The sequence below is a fragment of the Podarcis melisellensis genome (assembly GCF_964234715.1).
Source record: "Podarcis melisellensis genome assembly, chromosome: 18".
Lineage (NCBI taxonomy): Eukaryota > Metazoa > Chordata > Lepidosauria > Squamata > Lacertidae > Podarcis > Podarcis melisellensis.
The window spans coordinates 2,653,460-2,670,583 of record NC_138536.1 but is presented as its reverse complement, the minus strand read 5'-3'; the positions used below and the strand labels follow the sequence as shown (position 1 = coordinate 2,670,583).

General features: G+C 47.1%; 1 protein-coding gene across 1 annotated transcript in view; it reads left to right on the top strand.

Annotated features, from left to right (window-relative positions):
- The window catches only part of ABCA7 (ATP binding cassette subfamily A member 7), an 82,868-nt gene that overhangs the window by 36,633 nt on the left and 29,111 nt on the right, over nucleotides 1–17,124 (top strand). The window contains exons 18-29 of the mRNA XM_081895335.1: nucleotides 386–505; nucleotides 1,583–1,754; nucleotides 3,542–3,673; nucleotides 5,136–5,275; nucleotides 6,026–6,163; nucleotides 8,929–9,149; nucleotides 10,030–10,096; nucleotides 10,244–10,446; nucleotides 12,407–12,449; nucleotides 13,057–13,161; nucleotides 15,799–15,953; nucleotides 16,783–16,907. Of these exons, the coding sequence (XP_081751461.1) occupies nucleotides 386–505; nucleotides 1,583–1,754; nucleotides 3,542–3,673; nucleotides 5,136–5,275; nucleotides 6,026–6,163; nucleotides 8,929–9,149; nucleotides 10,030–10,096; nucleotides 10,244–10,446; nucleotides 12,407–12,449; nucleotides 13,057–13,161; nucleotides 15,799–15,953; nucleotides 16,783–16,907 (1,621 nt within the window). The remainder of the gene's footprint in view (nucleotides 1–385; nucleotides 506–1,582; nucleotides 1,755–3,541; nucleotides 3,674–5,135; nucleotides 5,276–6,025; nucleotides 6,164–8,928; nucleotides 9,150–10,029; nucleotides 10,097–10,243; nucleotides 10,447–12,406; nucleotides 12,450–13,056; nucleotides 13,162–15,798; nucleotides 15,954–16,782; nucleotides 16,908–17,124) is intronic.

Sequence of the window (17,124 nt, the reverse complement as noted above, 5' to 3'; positions counted from 1 at the left end):
TCAAGGCCATCCATTGCCGTCACAGGCTGATAAAGGAGAGCGCTTTGTTTATACAGCTGGGTTCCTGTTATGCATTTGCTCAACAGCTCAAGTTAATGCATTTTAGAAATGCTCTCTTGGAGAAGGAAAAATCCGGATTTGGGGTCAGTTTCAAACTGACTGCACAGAAACCCATTCCTTCAAAAGAAAGAAAAAAAGAAAGTTAAGAACATTGCTACTAGCAATGGATCACAGCTTCTAAAGCCTACATATAGGAGGGGTATTTAGAAGGAGAGGCGATCTGTAGTTAAAAGCAGAAGTCGTGTCCTCGTTTTTTCGCTCTTCAAAATATGGCAGCCCTGATTTTTGCCGCCGCCCCAGTTTACTGTTCGTACTTGTTTTCCAGGCCAATATGGGATCCCCAAGCCGTGGAATTTTCCATTCCAGAAGAGTTACTGGTTCGGAGAGGCCTTGCCTGATGGCTCCCCACGCCCCATACCTACAAATTCTCTCCACTCGGCCGAAGGTAAGGCCTGCAGGGCCTTTTTTGGCGTGGCCCCTTTGCCTATTTTCTCCTTTCGAGGGCAGCCTCCCCCAGCCTATGAGGCAACCGTATCTCTCGATGCTTTGTTGGAGCTGAGAAAACAATGGAACAAAACTTGAAAGCCCTTTTAGCCTCTTGTCTTTGTGGTCTCGGACGACAGGGAAGCAAAGGCTCTCTGGTCCCTTGAATCGCAAAAATGCTGTGTCCTTTGAGACCAGTATCTATACTCTTAACATGCCACCCCAAACTTTCTTTTCCTGATTTATTGGGATTTATCAAGCGCTGTGGGTTAAACCACAGGCCTAGGGCTTGCCGATCAGAAGGTCGGCGGTTCGAATCCCCGCAACGGGGTGAGCTCCCGCTGCTCGGTCCCTGCTCCTGCCAACCTAGCAGTTCGAAAGCACGTCCAAGTGCAAGTAAATAGGTACCGCTCCGGCGGAAAGGTAAACGACGTTTCCGTGCGCTGCTCTGGTTCGCCAGAAGCGGCTCAGTCCTGCTGGCCACATGACCCGGAAGCTGGACGCTGGCTCCCTCGGCCAGTGAAGCGAGATGAGCGCCGCAACCCCAGAGTCGGCCACGACTGGACCTAATGGTCAGGGGTCCTTTTACCTTTACCTTTATAAAGCAAAATACAAAACTCTTGGACTTGCCGATCGGAAGGTCGGCGGTTCGAATCCCCGCGACGGGCTGAGCTTCCGTTGCTCTGTCCTAGCTCCTGCCAACCTAGTAGTTCGAAAGCACACCAGCGCAAGTAGATAAATAGGTACCGCTGTGGCGGGAAGGTAGACAGTGTTTCTGTGTGCTCTGGTTTCTGTCGTGCGCCAGAAGCGGTTTAGTCCTGCTGGCCACACGACCCGGGAAGCTGTCTGCGGACAAACGCCAGCTTCCTTGGCCTGAAAGCGAGATGAGCGCCGCAACCCCAGAGTCGCCTTTGACTGGACTTAACTGTCCAGGGGTCCTTTACCTTTACCTGTGCTTTGAGAATGCGTCTCGTGAATGGAACAGAACAAATGCACATTTGCACACAGCTTTCTGACCCGGTGGTTCGTTTCCCCGCAGTGATCGTGGAGGACCCTCCTGCCCACCTGAAGGTGGGGGTCTCAATCCGTAACCTGGTGAAGATCTATCGCAGCGGCGGGAAGATTGCCGTCAACGGACTGAGCCTCGACTTCTATGAGGGCCAGATCACATCCTTTCTGGGGCACAATGGGGCAGGGAAGACGACCACGATGTAAGTTGAGCCGGGAATATGTTGACCCGGAGGTTAGTTTTTGTGTATTTTCCAATGTTAAAAGGGACACGGGTGGCGCTGTGGGTTAAACCACAGAGCCTAGGACTTGCCAATCAGAAGGTCGGCAGTTCGAATCCCCGCAATGATAGGGTGAGCTCCTGCTGCTCGGTCCCTGCTCCTGCCAACCTAGCAGTTCGAAAGCACGTCAAAGTGCAAGTAGATCAATAGGTACCGCTCCAGCAGGAAGGTAAACAGCGTTTCCGTGCGCTGCTCTGGTTCGCCAGAAGCGGCTTAGTCCTGCTGGCCACATGACCCGGAAGCTGTACACCGGCTCCCTCGGGCAGTAAAGCGAGATGAGCGCCGCAACCCCAGAGTCGGCCACGACTGGACCTAATGGTCAGGGGTCCCTTTACCTTTACTATTTTCCAATGTTGGAGAACTTTTAGCCCTCCAGATGTTGTCGAACGACATCTGTCGAGGAAGTACATTCCTGCTAGAAACAGTCTCTGCGTGAAGATGTTTATTGTCCTCTCAATGTTTTCATTTATCTCATAATGATTATATACTGCTTTTTTTTTAACAAACAAACATACCCAAAGCAGTTAACAAAAGATAAAGCAATAACTTGTTCCGCAAACATTTTATTTCTTTTTTTCTTACATAATTTTTCTTACATGTTTTGTTTTGCAATTTGGAATAGTCGTTTCGACTTCCTTAAAGTATCAGTGACTTCCCTTCTTCTTTCCACGCCTCATTTTGCGTATCATAAATCCCTGCATATTTTACAAAAACTAAACTATTCGACATTCCTTTATTGCATCCATCGAAACTTATTTACACTGTTGAATTTCTCTTAATGTTTTCAAGAGAAACGTTTTATTTCTTTAGCCAAAGCGTTTTTTTAATTGATACTCCAAATCGCAACGAATCAGCCGTAAATTAAAAAGAAATCTAATTCAATCTTTCCAAAAATCTGCTTCCGTTTCTTTTCCCCTTGTTGTTGTATAGTTCTTCCGGTTATTTCTAATTCACATTCCGTTCCCTATAATCAACCTTATATTGCAGTAATATAAAGGAAGCATTTTCAATTAAAAATGAAACATTTAGATGATATAAACCGCTTTGAGACTTCCTAACCCGCCCCCTTACAATCGAGCGGCATATAAACGTTATGAAATAAATATGCAATAAATTCAGCAATATACTGAACCATCTAAGTAACTGCATGGCCTTTTCTAAACAGTGACGACTTTAGCAGGTGCACCTCTAACAATTCGTTTTCAAATGCACCCATTTCCTTGACCCATGGGTAGGCAAACTAAGGCCCGGGGGCCGGATCCGGCCCAATCGCCTTCTCAATCCGGCCTGCAGACGGTCCGGGAATCAGCGTATTTTTACACGAGTAGAATGTGTGCTTTTATTGAAAATGCATCTCTGGGTTATTTGTGGGGCCTGCCTTGTGTTTTTTACACGAGTAGAATGTGTGCTTTTATTTAACATGCATCTCTGGGTTATTTGTGGGGCCTGCCTGGTGTTTTTACACGAGTAGAACATGTGCTTTTATTTAAAATGCATCTCTGGGTTATTTGTGGGGCATAGGAATTCGTTCATATATTATATATTTTTCAAAATATAGTCCGCCCCCCCACAAGGTCTGAGGGACAGGGGACCGGCCCTCTGCTGAAAAAGTTTGCTGACCTCTTAAAGACGACTTGTTGCACGACAGCTGAGAGCTAAGTTTGGGTACCGAATTGATAATTTCTCCCCGCCTCTTTGTGACATCCTAGGTCCATCCTGACCGGCTTGCTGCCCCCCAGTTCCGGAACAGCGTATGTGATGGAGAGGGACATCCGCTCTGACATGGACATCATCCGGAGAACGATGGGCGTCTGTCCACAACACAACGTCCTCTTTGACATGTAACTTGCTTATTTGATCGTCTGTTCGTGTCTTCGGTTTCAGGTGACGTGGGATGGTTTGCATTGTAGAAACACAAAAACGGACTCTCCCAGCGGCCCCCAGTTTAAAAGGATAGGGTGTTAATCTGCCTGGTTAGAGAAAAAACGTTTACACCTGGGGCCTAAAATTATTATTATTATTATTATTTCGTGTTTAAGAAAGTACTTTGAAGCAGCCCGTTGGCGTTGGATATAAAAATGGATATTATGAAAAGATAATGAGGTCCTGACGTTAGAGGGTTGGGACAAAACATACGGCTGGCATGGTTACTTATTTTACGGGGGGAAAGAACAACACAAAAGATTTACAAATCACTTAGTAAGAAAGGCCCTTTTTGATGTGCCGGGAGAGGGAGAGCATCCCACAAAAGGAGCCACCACAGAAAAGGCCCTGTCCTCGTGTTTTCACCCTCTGGACCTCGCGCAGAGGAAGCTTACGAAGAAGGGCCTCTGATGATGATGATAATAATAATAATATATTTATACCCCACCCATCTGGTTGGGTTTCCCCAGCCACTCTGGGCGGCTTCCAACAAAACACTAAAACACAATAACCTATTAAACATTAAAAGCTTCCCTAAACAAGGCTGCCTTCAGATGTCTTCTAAAAGTTTGGTAGTTCTTTTTCTCTTTGACATCTGGTGGGAGGGCATTCCACAGGGCGGGCGCCACCACCGAGAAGGCCCTCTGCCTGGTTCCCTGTAACTTGGCTTCTCGCAGTGAGGGAACCACCAGAAGGCCCTCGGGAGATGGACCCAGGTGTCCGGGCAGAACGATGGGGGTGGAGACGCTCCTTCAGGTCTACTGGACCTGATCTTAGGCTCCAGGTCGGTTCATACGGGGAGGTCTTGAGGTCCTGAGCCATTGAAAGCTTTATCGGTCCAAACCAGCACTTGGAATTGGGCTCGGAAACTGATTCGTAGCTAGTGCATGGTCGGTGCAATAGGCTCAAGTTGTCTTGCCATCCGGTGAGCAACCTGGCTGCTGATTTCTGCACCAGCTGATGTTTCAAAATTGTCTTTGACAAAAAATACAATACAATAACCTATTAAACATTAAAAGCTTCCCTAAACAGGGCTGCCTGTAGATGTCTTCTAAAAGTCTGGTAGTTATTTTTCTCTTTGACAAATCATAATAATTTATTATTCAGAGTCAGCCCTACATGGAATGCACTGCAATAATCCAACACAATGCCGTTTATCCTGGCAAACAGACAGAATACAGAGAAGCAGAAAGGCACTTTCAGCTCTTATGTGCAGATCTTATGTTCAAAGGTCTTATGTGGAGATCTATTTTGCAGTGCTGCGGTTTGATCTAATGGTGTTTTCGCCACAGAGTATTTAGCACCCTTGGGGTCTTATGTCTCCGCCCCCCTCTCTCTCTTTACCGCAACCTTCCCAAAAAACTCGCTGCCCCCCTCCAGCCTGACTGTGGAAGAGCATATCTGGTTTTACGGCCGCCTCAAGGGCCTCTCCGGAGAGCAAGTCCAGGAGGAGATGGAACAGATCATCCAGGATGTGGGGCTGCCCCACAAGAGGCGAGATCAGACCAAGAACCTGTCAGGTGAGTTTGGGGGTCATAGGATATGGGGGAGAAAATAGGGACGTCCTATTCCATCCCCTCCGTTTCTCCCCTAAAATAGGGGCGCCCTATTCCATCCCCTCCAGCATTTCTCCTGTGAAAATAGGGACGTCCTATTCCATCCCCTCCAACGTTTCTCCTGTGAAAATAGGGGCGCCCTATTCCATCCCCTCCAGCATTTCTCCTGTGAAAATAGGGACGTCCTCTTCCATCCCCTCCAACGTTTCTCCCCTGAAAATAGGGACGTCCTCTTCCATCCCCTCCAACGTTTCTCCCCTGAAAATAGGGACGTCCTATTCCATCCCCTCCAACGTTTCTCCCCTGAAAATAGGGACGTCCTATTCCATCCCCTCCAACGTTTCTCCCCTGAAAATAGGGACGTCCTCTTCCATCCCCTCCAACGTTTCTCCCCTGAAAATAGGGACGTCCTATTCCATCCCCTCCAACGTTTCTCCCCTGAAAATAGGGACGTCCTATTCCATCCCCTCCAACATTTCTCCCCTGAAAATAGGGACGTCCTCTTCCATCCCCTCCAACGTTTCTCCCCTGAAAATAGGGACGTCCTATTCCATCCCCTCCAACGTTTCTCCCCTGAAAATAGGGACTTCCTATTCCATCCCCTCCAACGTTTCTCCCCTGAAAATAGGGACGTCCTATTCCATCCCGTCCAACGTTTCTCCCCTGAAAATAGGGACGTCCCATTCCATCCCCTCCAACATTTTATCTTTCCAGGAGGCATGCAACGCAAACTGTCTGTGGCCATCGCTTTCGTGGGGGGGTCAAAGGTGGTGATTTTGGACGAGCCGACCGCCGGCGTTGACCCCTATTCTCGCCGTGGCATCTGGGACCTCTTGCTGAAATACCGTACAGGTCTGAGTTGTGGGGTTTTTATTTGGTGGGCGGGGGGACGGTTTTCTTTGTGCATTTCGACACAGAGGATCAAGCCACCTCCCCGATTAATTTTACGCAGGTATTTTTAAGAATCTGTCCTGGAAGAACTTTTATTTCTGTTCTGAGAGTCTGTAGAGCCTTCAGGGAAGCCACTCTTAAAATTGCAGAATTAAAGAATGGTGGCGATGGAGGGACACCCAGGGCTCATCCAGTCCAACCTTCTGCAATGCGAGAATGTCAACTGAAGCATCCATGACAGATGGCCTTCAAATCTCTGCTTAAAAATCTCCCAGGAAGGAGAGTCCATCGCCTCCGTAGCGAGACCGTTCAACTGTCCAAACAGCTCTTACTGTCAGAAAGCTCTTTCTGATGTTTACATTAAAGCAGTGTTTCCCAAACTTGGGTCTCCAGCTGTTTTCGGACTACAACTCCCATCATCCCTAGCTAGCAAGACCAGTGGTCAGGGATGATGGGAATTGTAGTCTGAAAACAACTGGAGACACCAGGTTGGGAAACACTGCATTAAAGGATGAACCGAAAAGATTCTTGTAGCAAAAACTAATTAAAAGCCCCGGCAATCAATTGAAAGCACACCAGCATTCAATCAATCCGTAGATTTGTATTGTTTACAGCCAGTGGCCATCACAAAACAATATAAGCAATAAAACGTACAACTACAGAACAAAAATTATGAAAGCAGAAGAAAGTATGAGATGATCAGACCCCGCCCCCCCCGAACTCAGAACATGGGAAGTTACCACCAGTTTTAAAAAATAATTTGGCATAATATTTGGACTGTTGGATTATTGAATAATATGTATACAGTGGTACCTCAGGTTAAGGACTTAATCCGTTCTGGAGGTCCGTACTTAACCTGAAACTGTTCTTAACCTGAAGCACCACTTCAGCTAATGGGGCCTCCCGCTGCTGCCGCACCGCCGGAGCCCGATTTCTGTTCTCATCCTGAAGCAAAGTTCTTAACCTGAAGCACTATTTCTGGGTTAGCGGAGTCTGTAACCTGAAGCGTATGTAACCTGAAGTGTATGTAACTCGAGGTACCACTGTACAAGGAAGCTCCCTATGCTTTTCCAGTGGTAACGGGTTAAGTACGGTACTTAATTCGTTCCGGAGGTCCATTCTTAACCTGAAACTGTTCTTAACCTGAAGCACCACTTTACCTAATGGGGCCTCCCGCTGCTGCCGCACCGCCGGAGCCCGATTTCTGTTCTCATCCTGAAGCAAAGTTCTTAACCTGAAGCACTATTTCTGGGTTAGCGGAGTCTGTAACCTGAAGCGTATGTAACCCCGAGGTAGCACTGTAATTTGGAATGTTTAATATGGTTTGATTGGAAAAAATAATACATAGTACAGTGGACGCTCAGGTTGCAAACGTGATCCGTGCCGGAGGCACATTAGCAACCTGCAACTTCGCAACCTGCAGTGCCGTGTCTGCGCACGTGCGCATTGCGATTCGGTGCTTCTGTACATGTGCAAAGCGCCGAAATCTGGAAGAAACCCATTCTGGTACTTTTGGGTGCACAACCCGAAATCGCCCAACCCAAAGCGTCTGTAACCCAAGGTATAGGTAAAGGTAAAGGGACCCCTGACCATTAGGTCCAGTCGTGGCCGACTCTGGGGTTGCGGCGCTCATCTCGCTTTACTGGCCGAGGGAGCCGGCGTACAGCTTCCGGGTCATGTGGCCAGCAGGACTAAGCCGCTTCTGGCGAACCAGAGCAGCGCACGGAAACGCCATTTCCCACCAGAGCGGTACCTATTGATCTACTTGCACTTTGACGTGCTTTCGAACGGCTAGGTTGGCAGGAGCAGGGACCGAGCAACGGGAGCTCACCCCGTGATTGCGGGGATTCGAACCGCCGACGTTCTGATTGGCAAGTCCTAGGCTCTGTGGTTTAACCCACAGCGCCACCCGCGCCCCATATATATATATATATATATATATATGCATATATTTATGCATATTTGATATATGCACATATGAAATATGCATCTATGCATATTTATGCAAATATTTCCAGTGTTATGGGCCTCCAAAGTTCTTAACGCAGCCCCGTTTGCAAGTTTGCTTTGTTATTTAAATTCACTCCAATCCCCCCTACCCTCCAAAAAACACCCCACAAAACTTTTCACCACACAGCCTGGCTCGCTCGCTCAAGCCACCTAAGTTACTCACAATGCCATTCTCCACGCAGAACCCCAGCGGGTATTTCGCATCAGGTCTCCGCACGATGGTGGTGGTGACGGGCGGGCAGTGGACCACGCTGAGGGTCACCACAGTCTGGCTTTTCAAATCCTGGGAAGGGAGAGCACGGAAATTTGAGGAGCTGGCTTACAGCGGTGCCTATTTATCTACTTGCGCTGGTGTGCTTTCGAACAGCTTCTGGGTCATGTGGCCAGCAGGACTAAGCCGCTTCTGGCGAACCAGAGCAGCGCACGGAAATGCCATTTACCTTCCTGCTGGAGTGGTACCTATTTATCTACTTGCACTTTGAGGTGCTTTCGAACTGCTAGGTTGGCAGGAGCAGGGACCGAGGAACGGGAGCTCGCCCCGTCATTGCGGGACTCAAACCGCCGACCTTCTGATCGGCAAGTCCTAGGCTCTGTGGTTTAACCCACAGCGCCACCTGCGTCCCTAACCCAAGGTATGACTGTATTTTTAAAAAAGAGGAAAGGTGCGTTTTTGCGAATCCGACCCACGCCCCCCCCTCTTTCCCTGCCAACTCCAGGCCGGACGGTCATCTTGTCGACGCATTACATGGATGAAGCCGACCTCCTTGGCGACCGGGTGGCCATCATCTCCCAGGGACGCCTCTGCTGCTGCGGGTCCTCACTCTTCCTCAAGACCAAGCTGGGCACAGGATACTACCTGACGCTGGTGAAGAGGGAGGCGGGCAGGGGGCGCCACGCGGCGGGCATCAACGGGGTGGCGTCCCCCGCCGGCAAAAAGGTAAACTTGAGCAAAGCAAAACCAAAACAGGACGGTGGTTTTCTCTGAAAGGAGAGCTTTCAGTTTATTGGAGGTATGTGGGGTGATCGGGGAGGGGGGGCACTGGTGGGGGGGACGCACGCCACGCGCCTTAATTGGGCTTTCTTTCTTTTTCTTTTTTTGAAATATAATTTGTTAATTTTATAATGACAACAAAATATTATTATTATTATTATTAATCTATTTGTACAAGCACAGAGTTGGAAAGGAACGTGCTTAAATCTGAGCCCTGCTCAAGGCAAGGATCCTGTCAAGGTGGCCGTCCATCCTCTGTAATAATAATAATAATAATAATAATAATAAATATAATGTTATTTATACAAGCACAGAGTTGGAAAGGAAGTCTGAGCCCTGCTCAAGGCAAAGATCCTGTCAAAGTGGCCGTCCATCCTCTGTAAAAATTATTATTATTATTTATACCCCACCCATCTGGCTGGGTTTCCCCAGCCAACAAAATATTAAAATGCAACAAAAGCTTCCCTAAACAGGGCTACCTTCAGATGTCTTCTAAATATTCTAAATATTTTAATATTCTGTTGGAATATTTTAATATTCTGGGAAACCCAGCCAGATGCGCCGGGTATAAATTATTATTATATTATTATAACCATCGCAAACAAAAATTCAAATAATAAATCTTATCTCAATTGACTTCCTTCCACTCCTCCTCTTGGCTCTGTTTTTCTTTAATCATTCACGCCCATCCATAAAGCCCCTTATATTCTTAACAATCCAAATTTAAAACCTTTTTATCCCTCTTAATACAAGGGGCTTTTAAAAGTTCTATGGGGGTCAAAGTCAAAGTCACCAAAGGCTTTTCCTTTCGACTCCTCCTTTCCAGGCGGACAGCGACTCAGAAAGAAGTTGCGACACCGGTCTGGGCAGTGAGCAGAACAGCGAGGGCACAGGTGCGAATCCTGGCAAAGCGCCGTATTCGAATCCAGCCAAAGCGCCGTATGCTGGCGACGGGTGCGGATGTGGAATCCGCCGGGATCAGGGGGAAATGAGTGCCGCCAAACCTTTCCGACTTGTGTGTTTTTCCTTTTTGTGTGCAGATGTGCCCCAGCTGACGGCCGTGATCCAAAAACTGGTCCCTGGGTCTCGGCTGGTGGAGGACATCTGCCAGGAAGTCCTCTACGTCCTCCCGCACAGCGGAGCGAAAGACGGCACTTTTGTGGAGCTGTTCCAGGAGCTGGACGCCCGCCTGGCGGAACTGGGGATCTCGGGGTACGGGATTTCGGACACAAGCCTGGAAGAGGTTCGTAAACGAGAAAAAGGAAAACAGAACAATCAGAATGGCAGGGTAATAATATAAAAAGTTAAAGGGACCCCTGACCGTTAGGTCCAGTCGTGGCCGACTCTGGGGTTGCGGCGCTCATCTCGCTTTCCTGGCAGAGGGAGCCGGCGTACAGCTTCCGGGTCATGTGGCCAGCAGGACTGAGCCGCTTCTGGTGAACCAGAGCAGCGCACGGAAACGCCGTTTACCTTCCCGCCGGAGTGGTACCTATTTATCTACTTGCACTTCGACGTGCTTTCAAACTGCTAGGTTGGCAGGAGCAGGGACCGAGCAACGGGAGCTCACCCCGTCACGGGGATTCGAACTGCCGACCTTCTGATTGGCAAGGCCTAGGCTCTGTGGTTTAACCCACAGCACCACCTGCGTCCCGCTAATAATATAATACAATTTAATAATATGATATAATTTAATAATATAATAAACAGAACTGCAGGCTAATAATAATAATAATAATAATAATAATAAATTTTATTTATATCCCGCCCTCCCCAGCCGAAGCCGGGCTCAGGGCGGCTAACAACACCGCCCTGTATAATAATATAATTACAATACAGTGGAACCTCAGGTTGCGGACGTAATCCATGACGGAGGCACATCCGCAACCTGCGGCGCCGCGTCTGCCACGATTTGGCACTTCTGCGCATGCGCAGAGAGCAAATCAGCGCTTCTGCGCATGCACAAAACCCGGAAGTAACCCTTTCCGGTACTTCCAGGTTTCTCGCGGTCCACAACCTGAAAACACATAACCCAAAGCGTTTGTAACCCGAGGTACCACTGTGTTTGGTGGCAAAGGAGCTAAATTGCAGCGAAATCACATTCAACGCTGACTTCTTTTCTTGAAATTAAAAGCAACGCCCAAACGCTTGTTAAGACGCATTCCGAACATCTTAAGCTGCCAGTTCTCTTTACCTTGGGATGTCGCTCATTTTCCATTTTGGGGGCTAAAGAAACACTGGCCTCTGTTGTTGCACACATAAACAGTGCTTTTTTCCTTTAAAAAACCACAAGTGTTTAAGGGCACTCTCATTTTGACTCAAGAAAATCACTGTTTTATAGCTCAGATTGGGGAAAAATAAAAGCAGCAAATGGACAAAAGTACGAAGATTCACAAAATGTTTTGGGGGGGTACGTACCCCTGTGTTCCCTCCCCCCCCCGGAAAAAAACCCCTAGGGTTTTCTGTCTGGCTTATTCCCAGTAAAAAAGGACTCTGATCTTTTTGAGAAGGCAAATTTAAAACTTTCCTTTTTCTTTACTCATTGTAAATCATTTCCCAATACAGTGGTACCTCACAAGACCTGCGAATTACCTGCGAGTAATTCGTTCTGCGAGTTTTTTCGTCTTGCGAATTTTTCTTCTTGCGAAGCACGGATTCCCTGGGTATTAACGCTTTTAAGAAAAAGGAAACAAACTTGCAAGACGTTTTCGTCTTGCGAAGCAAGCCCATAGGGAAATTCATCTTGCGAAACAACTCAAAAAACGAAAAACTCTTTCGTCTTGCGAGTTTTTCGTCTTACGAGGCATTCGTCTTGCGAGGTACCACTGTATTCTTCTTCTTCTTTTTTTACACGTCCACCACATATGAAAAAAGAAAGGTTCTCTTCATTTCTTTGCATTTCCCACACGTATCTAAGCAAAACTAATCAGATAACCTCTAGGAATCATTTTCAGATAATTCTCTTTCTGTAAGTGACATGCGGTCAGTTTCAAATCATTTCCCCCAGAGGTTTAAATCTATATTGTTATCCAGTCCTCTTTTGAAGATGTCCTCAGTTTTCCTGTCTGTGATAATGGGTATTTTGTGGTGCCTGCAATAGCTCCTGTAATCCCTGGTTCTCCAAAGATTTGGGGTGTTTTTTGGAGAGGGGGGGATGGAGGTGGGGCTCCCTCTGTTTTAAAGTGCAACTTTGCTTTTTCTTCCAGATTTTCTTGAAAGTGGCAGAAGATAATAATGTCGACGTCGCAGGTAAGGTGAAGGCCAGCTGTCTTCTCTGTCAATGGAACAAACAATAGTCAGTAATATCCAAGGCAACACGATGACCAAATACAATGATACGATATCAATGTGCACTCTTTATATAATATGAAATATATGAAATCACATAAACAGAAAACTTAGGAATCTCTGAAAGCCACAAAATATGCACTCTTAATTGATTCTCTTGAAAACAAAAAACCAAATAAACATGTGCATATTTGGTGACTTTCAGAGATTCCTAAGTTTTCTGTTTATGTGATTTCATATATTTCATATTATATAAACAGAAAACTTATAAATCTCTGGAAGCCACAAGATATGCACTCTTAATGGATTCTCTTGAAAACATAAAACCAAATAAACGTGCATATTTGGTGACTTTCAGAGATTCATAAGTTTTCTGTTTATATGATTTCATATATATATATATTGGTCATCGTGTTGCCTTGGATATTACTGTCTTTTGTTTGCAACACAGGGGTTAAATTGAACAGAACAAACAAATCACAACTCTGCCCGAATTTTCGGTTTGGGGAATATTCGGTTTTCCCAATTTTTTTACAACTGGGTTATATTTTCAATTTCCCCCGGGCAGGAGACATGGAGGCAGCCCCTGCTGACCTCAGAACGTCCACGCCGGCCTCTGGTTACACCCTGCAGACGTTGAGCGAGGATGCGGAAGCGGCGGACTCCGAGCCCGGTAAGTGCCGGAAGGTTCCGGAAAAAGTAAGTGCCGGAAGGTTCCGGAAAAAGTCGGTTCTGTGCCGCCCTCGGCTTGGGAACCAGAGGATATCTGTCATGGTTCAGGTCCGCACCGCGCCGGGATCGCTGCCCTCTGGTCGGGGTGGAAACTTGTCCGCAGCGCCAATGGATTTGTGTTTCTGGAACCGGTGGCGTCATGCAAGATGGCTGCCATTGAGGTAACCTGGCATTGCACCAAATGGCCACCATGGAGGGGGAGTGGCGTCACACAAAATGGTTGCCACAGAGGTAACCTGGCATCACACAAAATGGCTGCTACTGAGGTAGCCTGGCATTGCACCAAATGGCTGCCCTAGAGTGGGTGTAGAATCACACAAGATGGCTGCCATGGAAGGGGGATGGCATTACACAAAATGGCGCCATAGAGCAGGTGTGGCGTCATGCGGAATAGCTGCCATTGAGGTAGCCTGGCATTGCACCAAATGGCTGCCCTAGAGTGGGTGTGGAATCACACAAGTTGGCTGCCATGGAAGGGGGATGGCATTACACAAAATGGCGCCATAGAGCAGGTGTGGCGTCATGCAAGATGGCTGTAATGGAGGGGGAGTGGCATCACACAAAATGGTGCCATAGGGCACTTGTGGCGTCATGCAAGATGGCTACCATTGGGGTAACCTGGCATCACACAAAATGGCTGCCATGGAAGGGGGATAGCATTACACAAAATGGCACCATAGAGCAGGTGTGGCGTCATGCAGAATAGCTGCCATTGAGGTAGCCTAGCATTGCACCAAATGGCTGCTATAGAGCAGGTGTGGAATCGCACAAAATGGCTGCCATGAAAGGGGGGTGGCATTACACCAAATGGCTGCCATACAGCAGGCATGGCGTCACGCAAAATGGCTGCCATGGAGGTCACCTGGCATCACACAAAATGGCGCCATAGAGCAGGTGTGGTGTCACACAAAATGGCTGGCATGGAGGTCACCTGGCATTGCACCAAATGGCTGCCACAGAGCAGGTGTGGAATCACACAAAATGGCGCCATAGAGCAGGCGTGGCGTCACACAAGATGGCTGTCATGGAAGGGGAATGGCACCACACAAAATGGCACAGGTGTGGCGTAGATTGGGGAGTTAAAACGAGAACAGCTTTTCTGTTTCCCCCTTGCTTCTCAACGTACAGGAAGTCCTGTGTGCGAATCCTGGAGGGAGGGCTTGCGATGCATCTAACTTCTTCCTTCTCTTCTTTCTCTCTCTCCCTTTCTCTCCTTCCTTCCTTCACCTTTACGCTTAAGTCAAAGGACTCAAGAAAGGTAAAAAAGAAGCTTTGGGGCAGGATTATTATTATTAATAATATTATTAATCCCGTCCTTCGCCCCAAGGTCCTGGGTTCAGGTTACAGCAGTCAGAACGCAGTGTTAAAAGCAGTTTAAAATTATTTCCATTTGCAACAATAAGGTGCATTCTTCAATGGTTGCGATGCATCTATTAATCGCTTATTGATTAATCACAGTTGCAATCAAAATTATTCCACCACCCCCATTGCAAATTGGGCGATATTCGGCCAAAAATGCAAGTTATCAAATGGCTGAAAAGTCTGCAAAATTTTTGATAACAAACCTGATTTGCAATCAGGGGGTTTGAGTAATCTTGATTGCAACCGAGAACGTTTTTCCAGCGCAATTTTTTGAAATTTGGAATGTTGGAAATGTATATGAGCTGATGGTGCTTTTATTAATGTGCGGTGGCTTTGCAAAAAAAAAAAAAAAAAGCTCAATGGAAAATGATAAACAACCAACTAATTAAGAAGTTTAAAATGACAATAGGGGGAAAACCAGGAACCTCTTTTTGCTAGGTCTGACTGGGCCAGAGTTGCCGAAAATGAAATTGTGCATGCATGCAAAAACTGCAGCAAGGAAGAGAAAATTGAATTGCAAGAAAGAACAGGCTTGGAAATCAAAAATAAGGTTAAATACCTGGGGGTTTGGATTTCAACTAAAACCATAAACCTGTATGAAGACAATTACATTAAAACATGGGAAAATATATAAAAAATATATGGGAGATTGGACAAACTCCATCCCTCCCTTTGGGGAAGAATCTCAGTAGTAAAAATGAACATATTGCCCAAAATGGTTTTCTTGTTTCAAACAATACCAATTTTAGGAGGAATGAAATGTTTCACAGAATGGGAAAAGGAAATAGCTAGATTTGTCTGGAATGGAAATAAACCCAGAATTGAGCATCAGGTGTTGAGAAATAAAAGGGAGAGAGGAGGATTTGAGCTCCTAGATTTGGAATTATATTACGAGGCCGCAGGATTGGTACGGCTAAAGGAATGGATTACATTAAAATACACCGATGTGTTAGATCTTGAGGGCCATGATAACCGGTACGGATGGCACTCTTATTTAATATAAACAATATACTCTTATTTAATATAAACAATATATAATATAAACAAGGGGTTTTTGAACCATGTGATAAGGAAATCACTGATTTGCAATGGGTTGTGTGTGTGTGTTGAATAGTTTCGATCACAGCTGTAAATAAAGAAAGTTGCATTATCTTAGACAGTGGGTTTTTTCGGATTTTCGGCTTCACGGCTTCCCTCTCTCCCTTCTTTCCGGTAGTGGAAGAAGCCAAGGAGACGGACCTCTTGAGGGGCATGGGGGTCCAGGCCTCCCGCCAGCTGACGGGCTGGGCGCTGGTGCGCCAACAACTCCGCGCCCTCTTCACCAAGCGCCTTCTGTACGCCCGCAGGAGCACCAGGGGATTTCTTGCGCAAGTATAACGCTTGACTCCTCTTCCGTTTGGGTTCGGAGGAGGTTGGGGGGCTGGGGGTCTCTCTGGGGGGTTGGCCTGCATAGAACTGGAAGGGGGACCCCCCGAAGGTCATCTACCCCCTTGAAAGGCTAAAGCATCCCGGACAGAGGGCCTGTCGGATCTTCCGTGCGACCGAGCTGAAATGGCTCTCCATCTTCGGAGTCCGTCTAGGCTCTCCTCCGACGGCAATTAACGAGCCGAGCCTTTAACGAGAATAGAAGCCAACCAACGTTGCATGAACAAAATTAGAAAATGCAGTCCGTCGGTATCGACGAGGGAAAGAAGCCTTTCGACAGTCGCAATCCCATAATAATCCTAAAAATAAATTTTATTTATACCCTGCCCTCCCCGGCCAGAGCCAGGCTCAGGGCAGCTAACAGCAGTAAAATCACAGTAAAAACATAATAGGGGGGTTAAAATGCCGATTAAAATGCAGCCCCCCAATGTTGAACAGTTTTTTCCGGATGACGAACTGTTCCGATAGCAACCCTTCATCAGCTGGCGACGCTGTAAAACAAAACCCATTATATTCAAATGCAATATAATTACAGAAATGGCAATCCTGTATATATAACCTATAATGAATGATGAATGCATACCAGATAAATGGTCCGAAAAGGTACACCCAGTAGCCGCGTGTTGCCTGTCGATTGTTCAGTTCTTCTCTGGTCGGCAGCTGTGTATTCCTGCCTTGGCCGGGGGGTTGGTCTAGATGACCGCTGGGGGTCCCTTTGAATTCCACGATTCTACGATTTGCCTGCCTCTGATCTGCCAGCTCCCTCCTTTTGCAGATTGTGCTTCCGGCGGTCTTCGTCTTCATCGCCCTCCTCTTCAGCCTCATCGTGCCCCCTTTCGGCAAGTACCCCCCTCTGCGCCTCGAACCCTGGATGTACGGACCTCAATATACCTTTGTCAGGTGCGTCTCAGAACCAGGGCCGGATTTAGGTTTGGTGAGGCCCTAAGCTACTGAAGGTAACGGGGCCCTCTATATGTCCAGCCGTCCTTTGTCCACAACAAATTGCCGCTGGTTTTTTGGGTTGAATATATGCTATATGGTCATTGATGGACCTCGTAGGCATCTAAAGCCATTTGCACATTGCAAAATAGGTATTTTATCAAAGTAATTGTTGAGC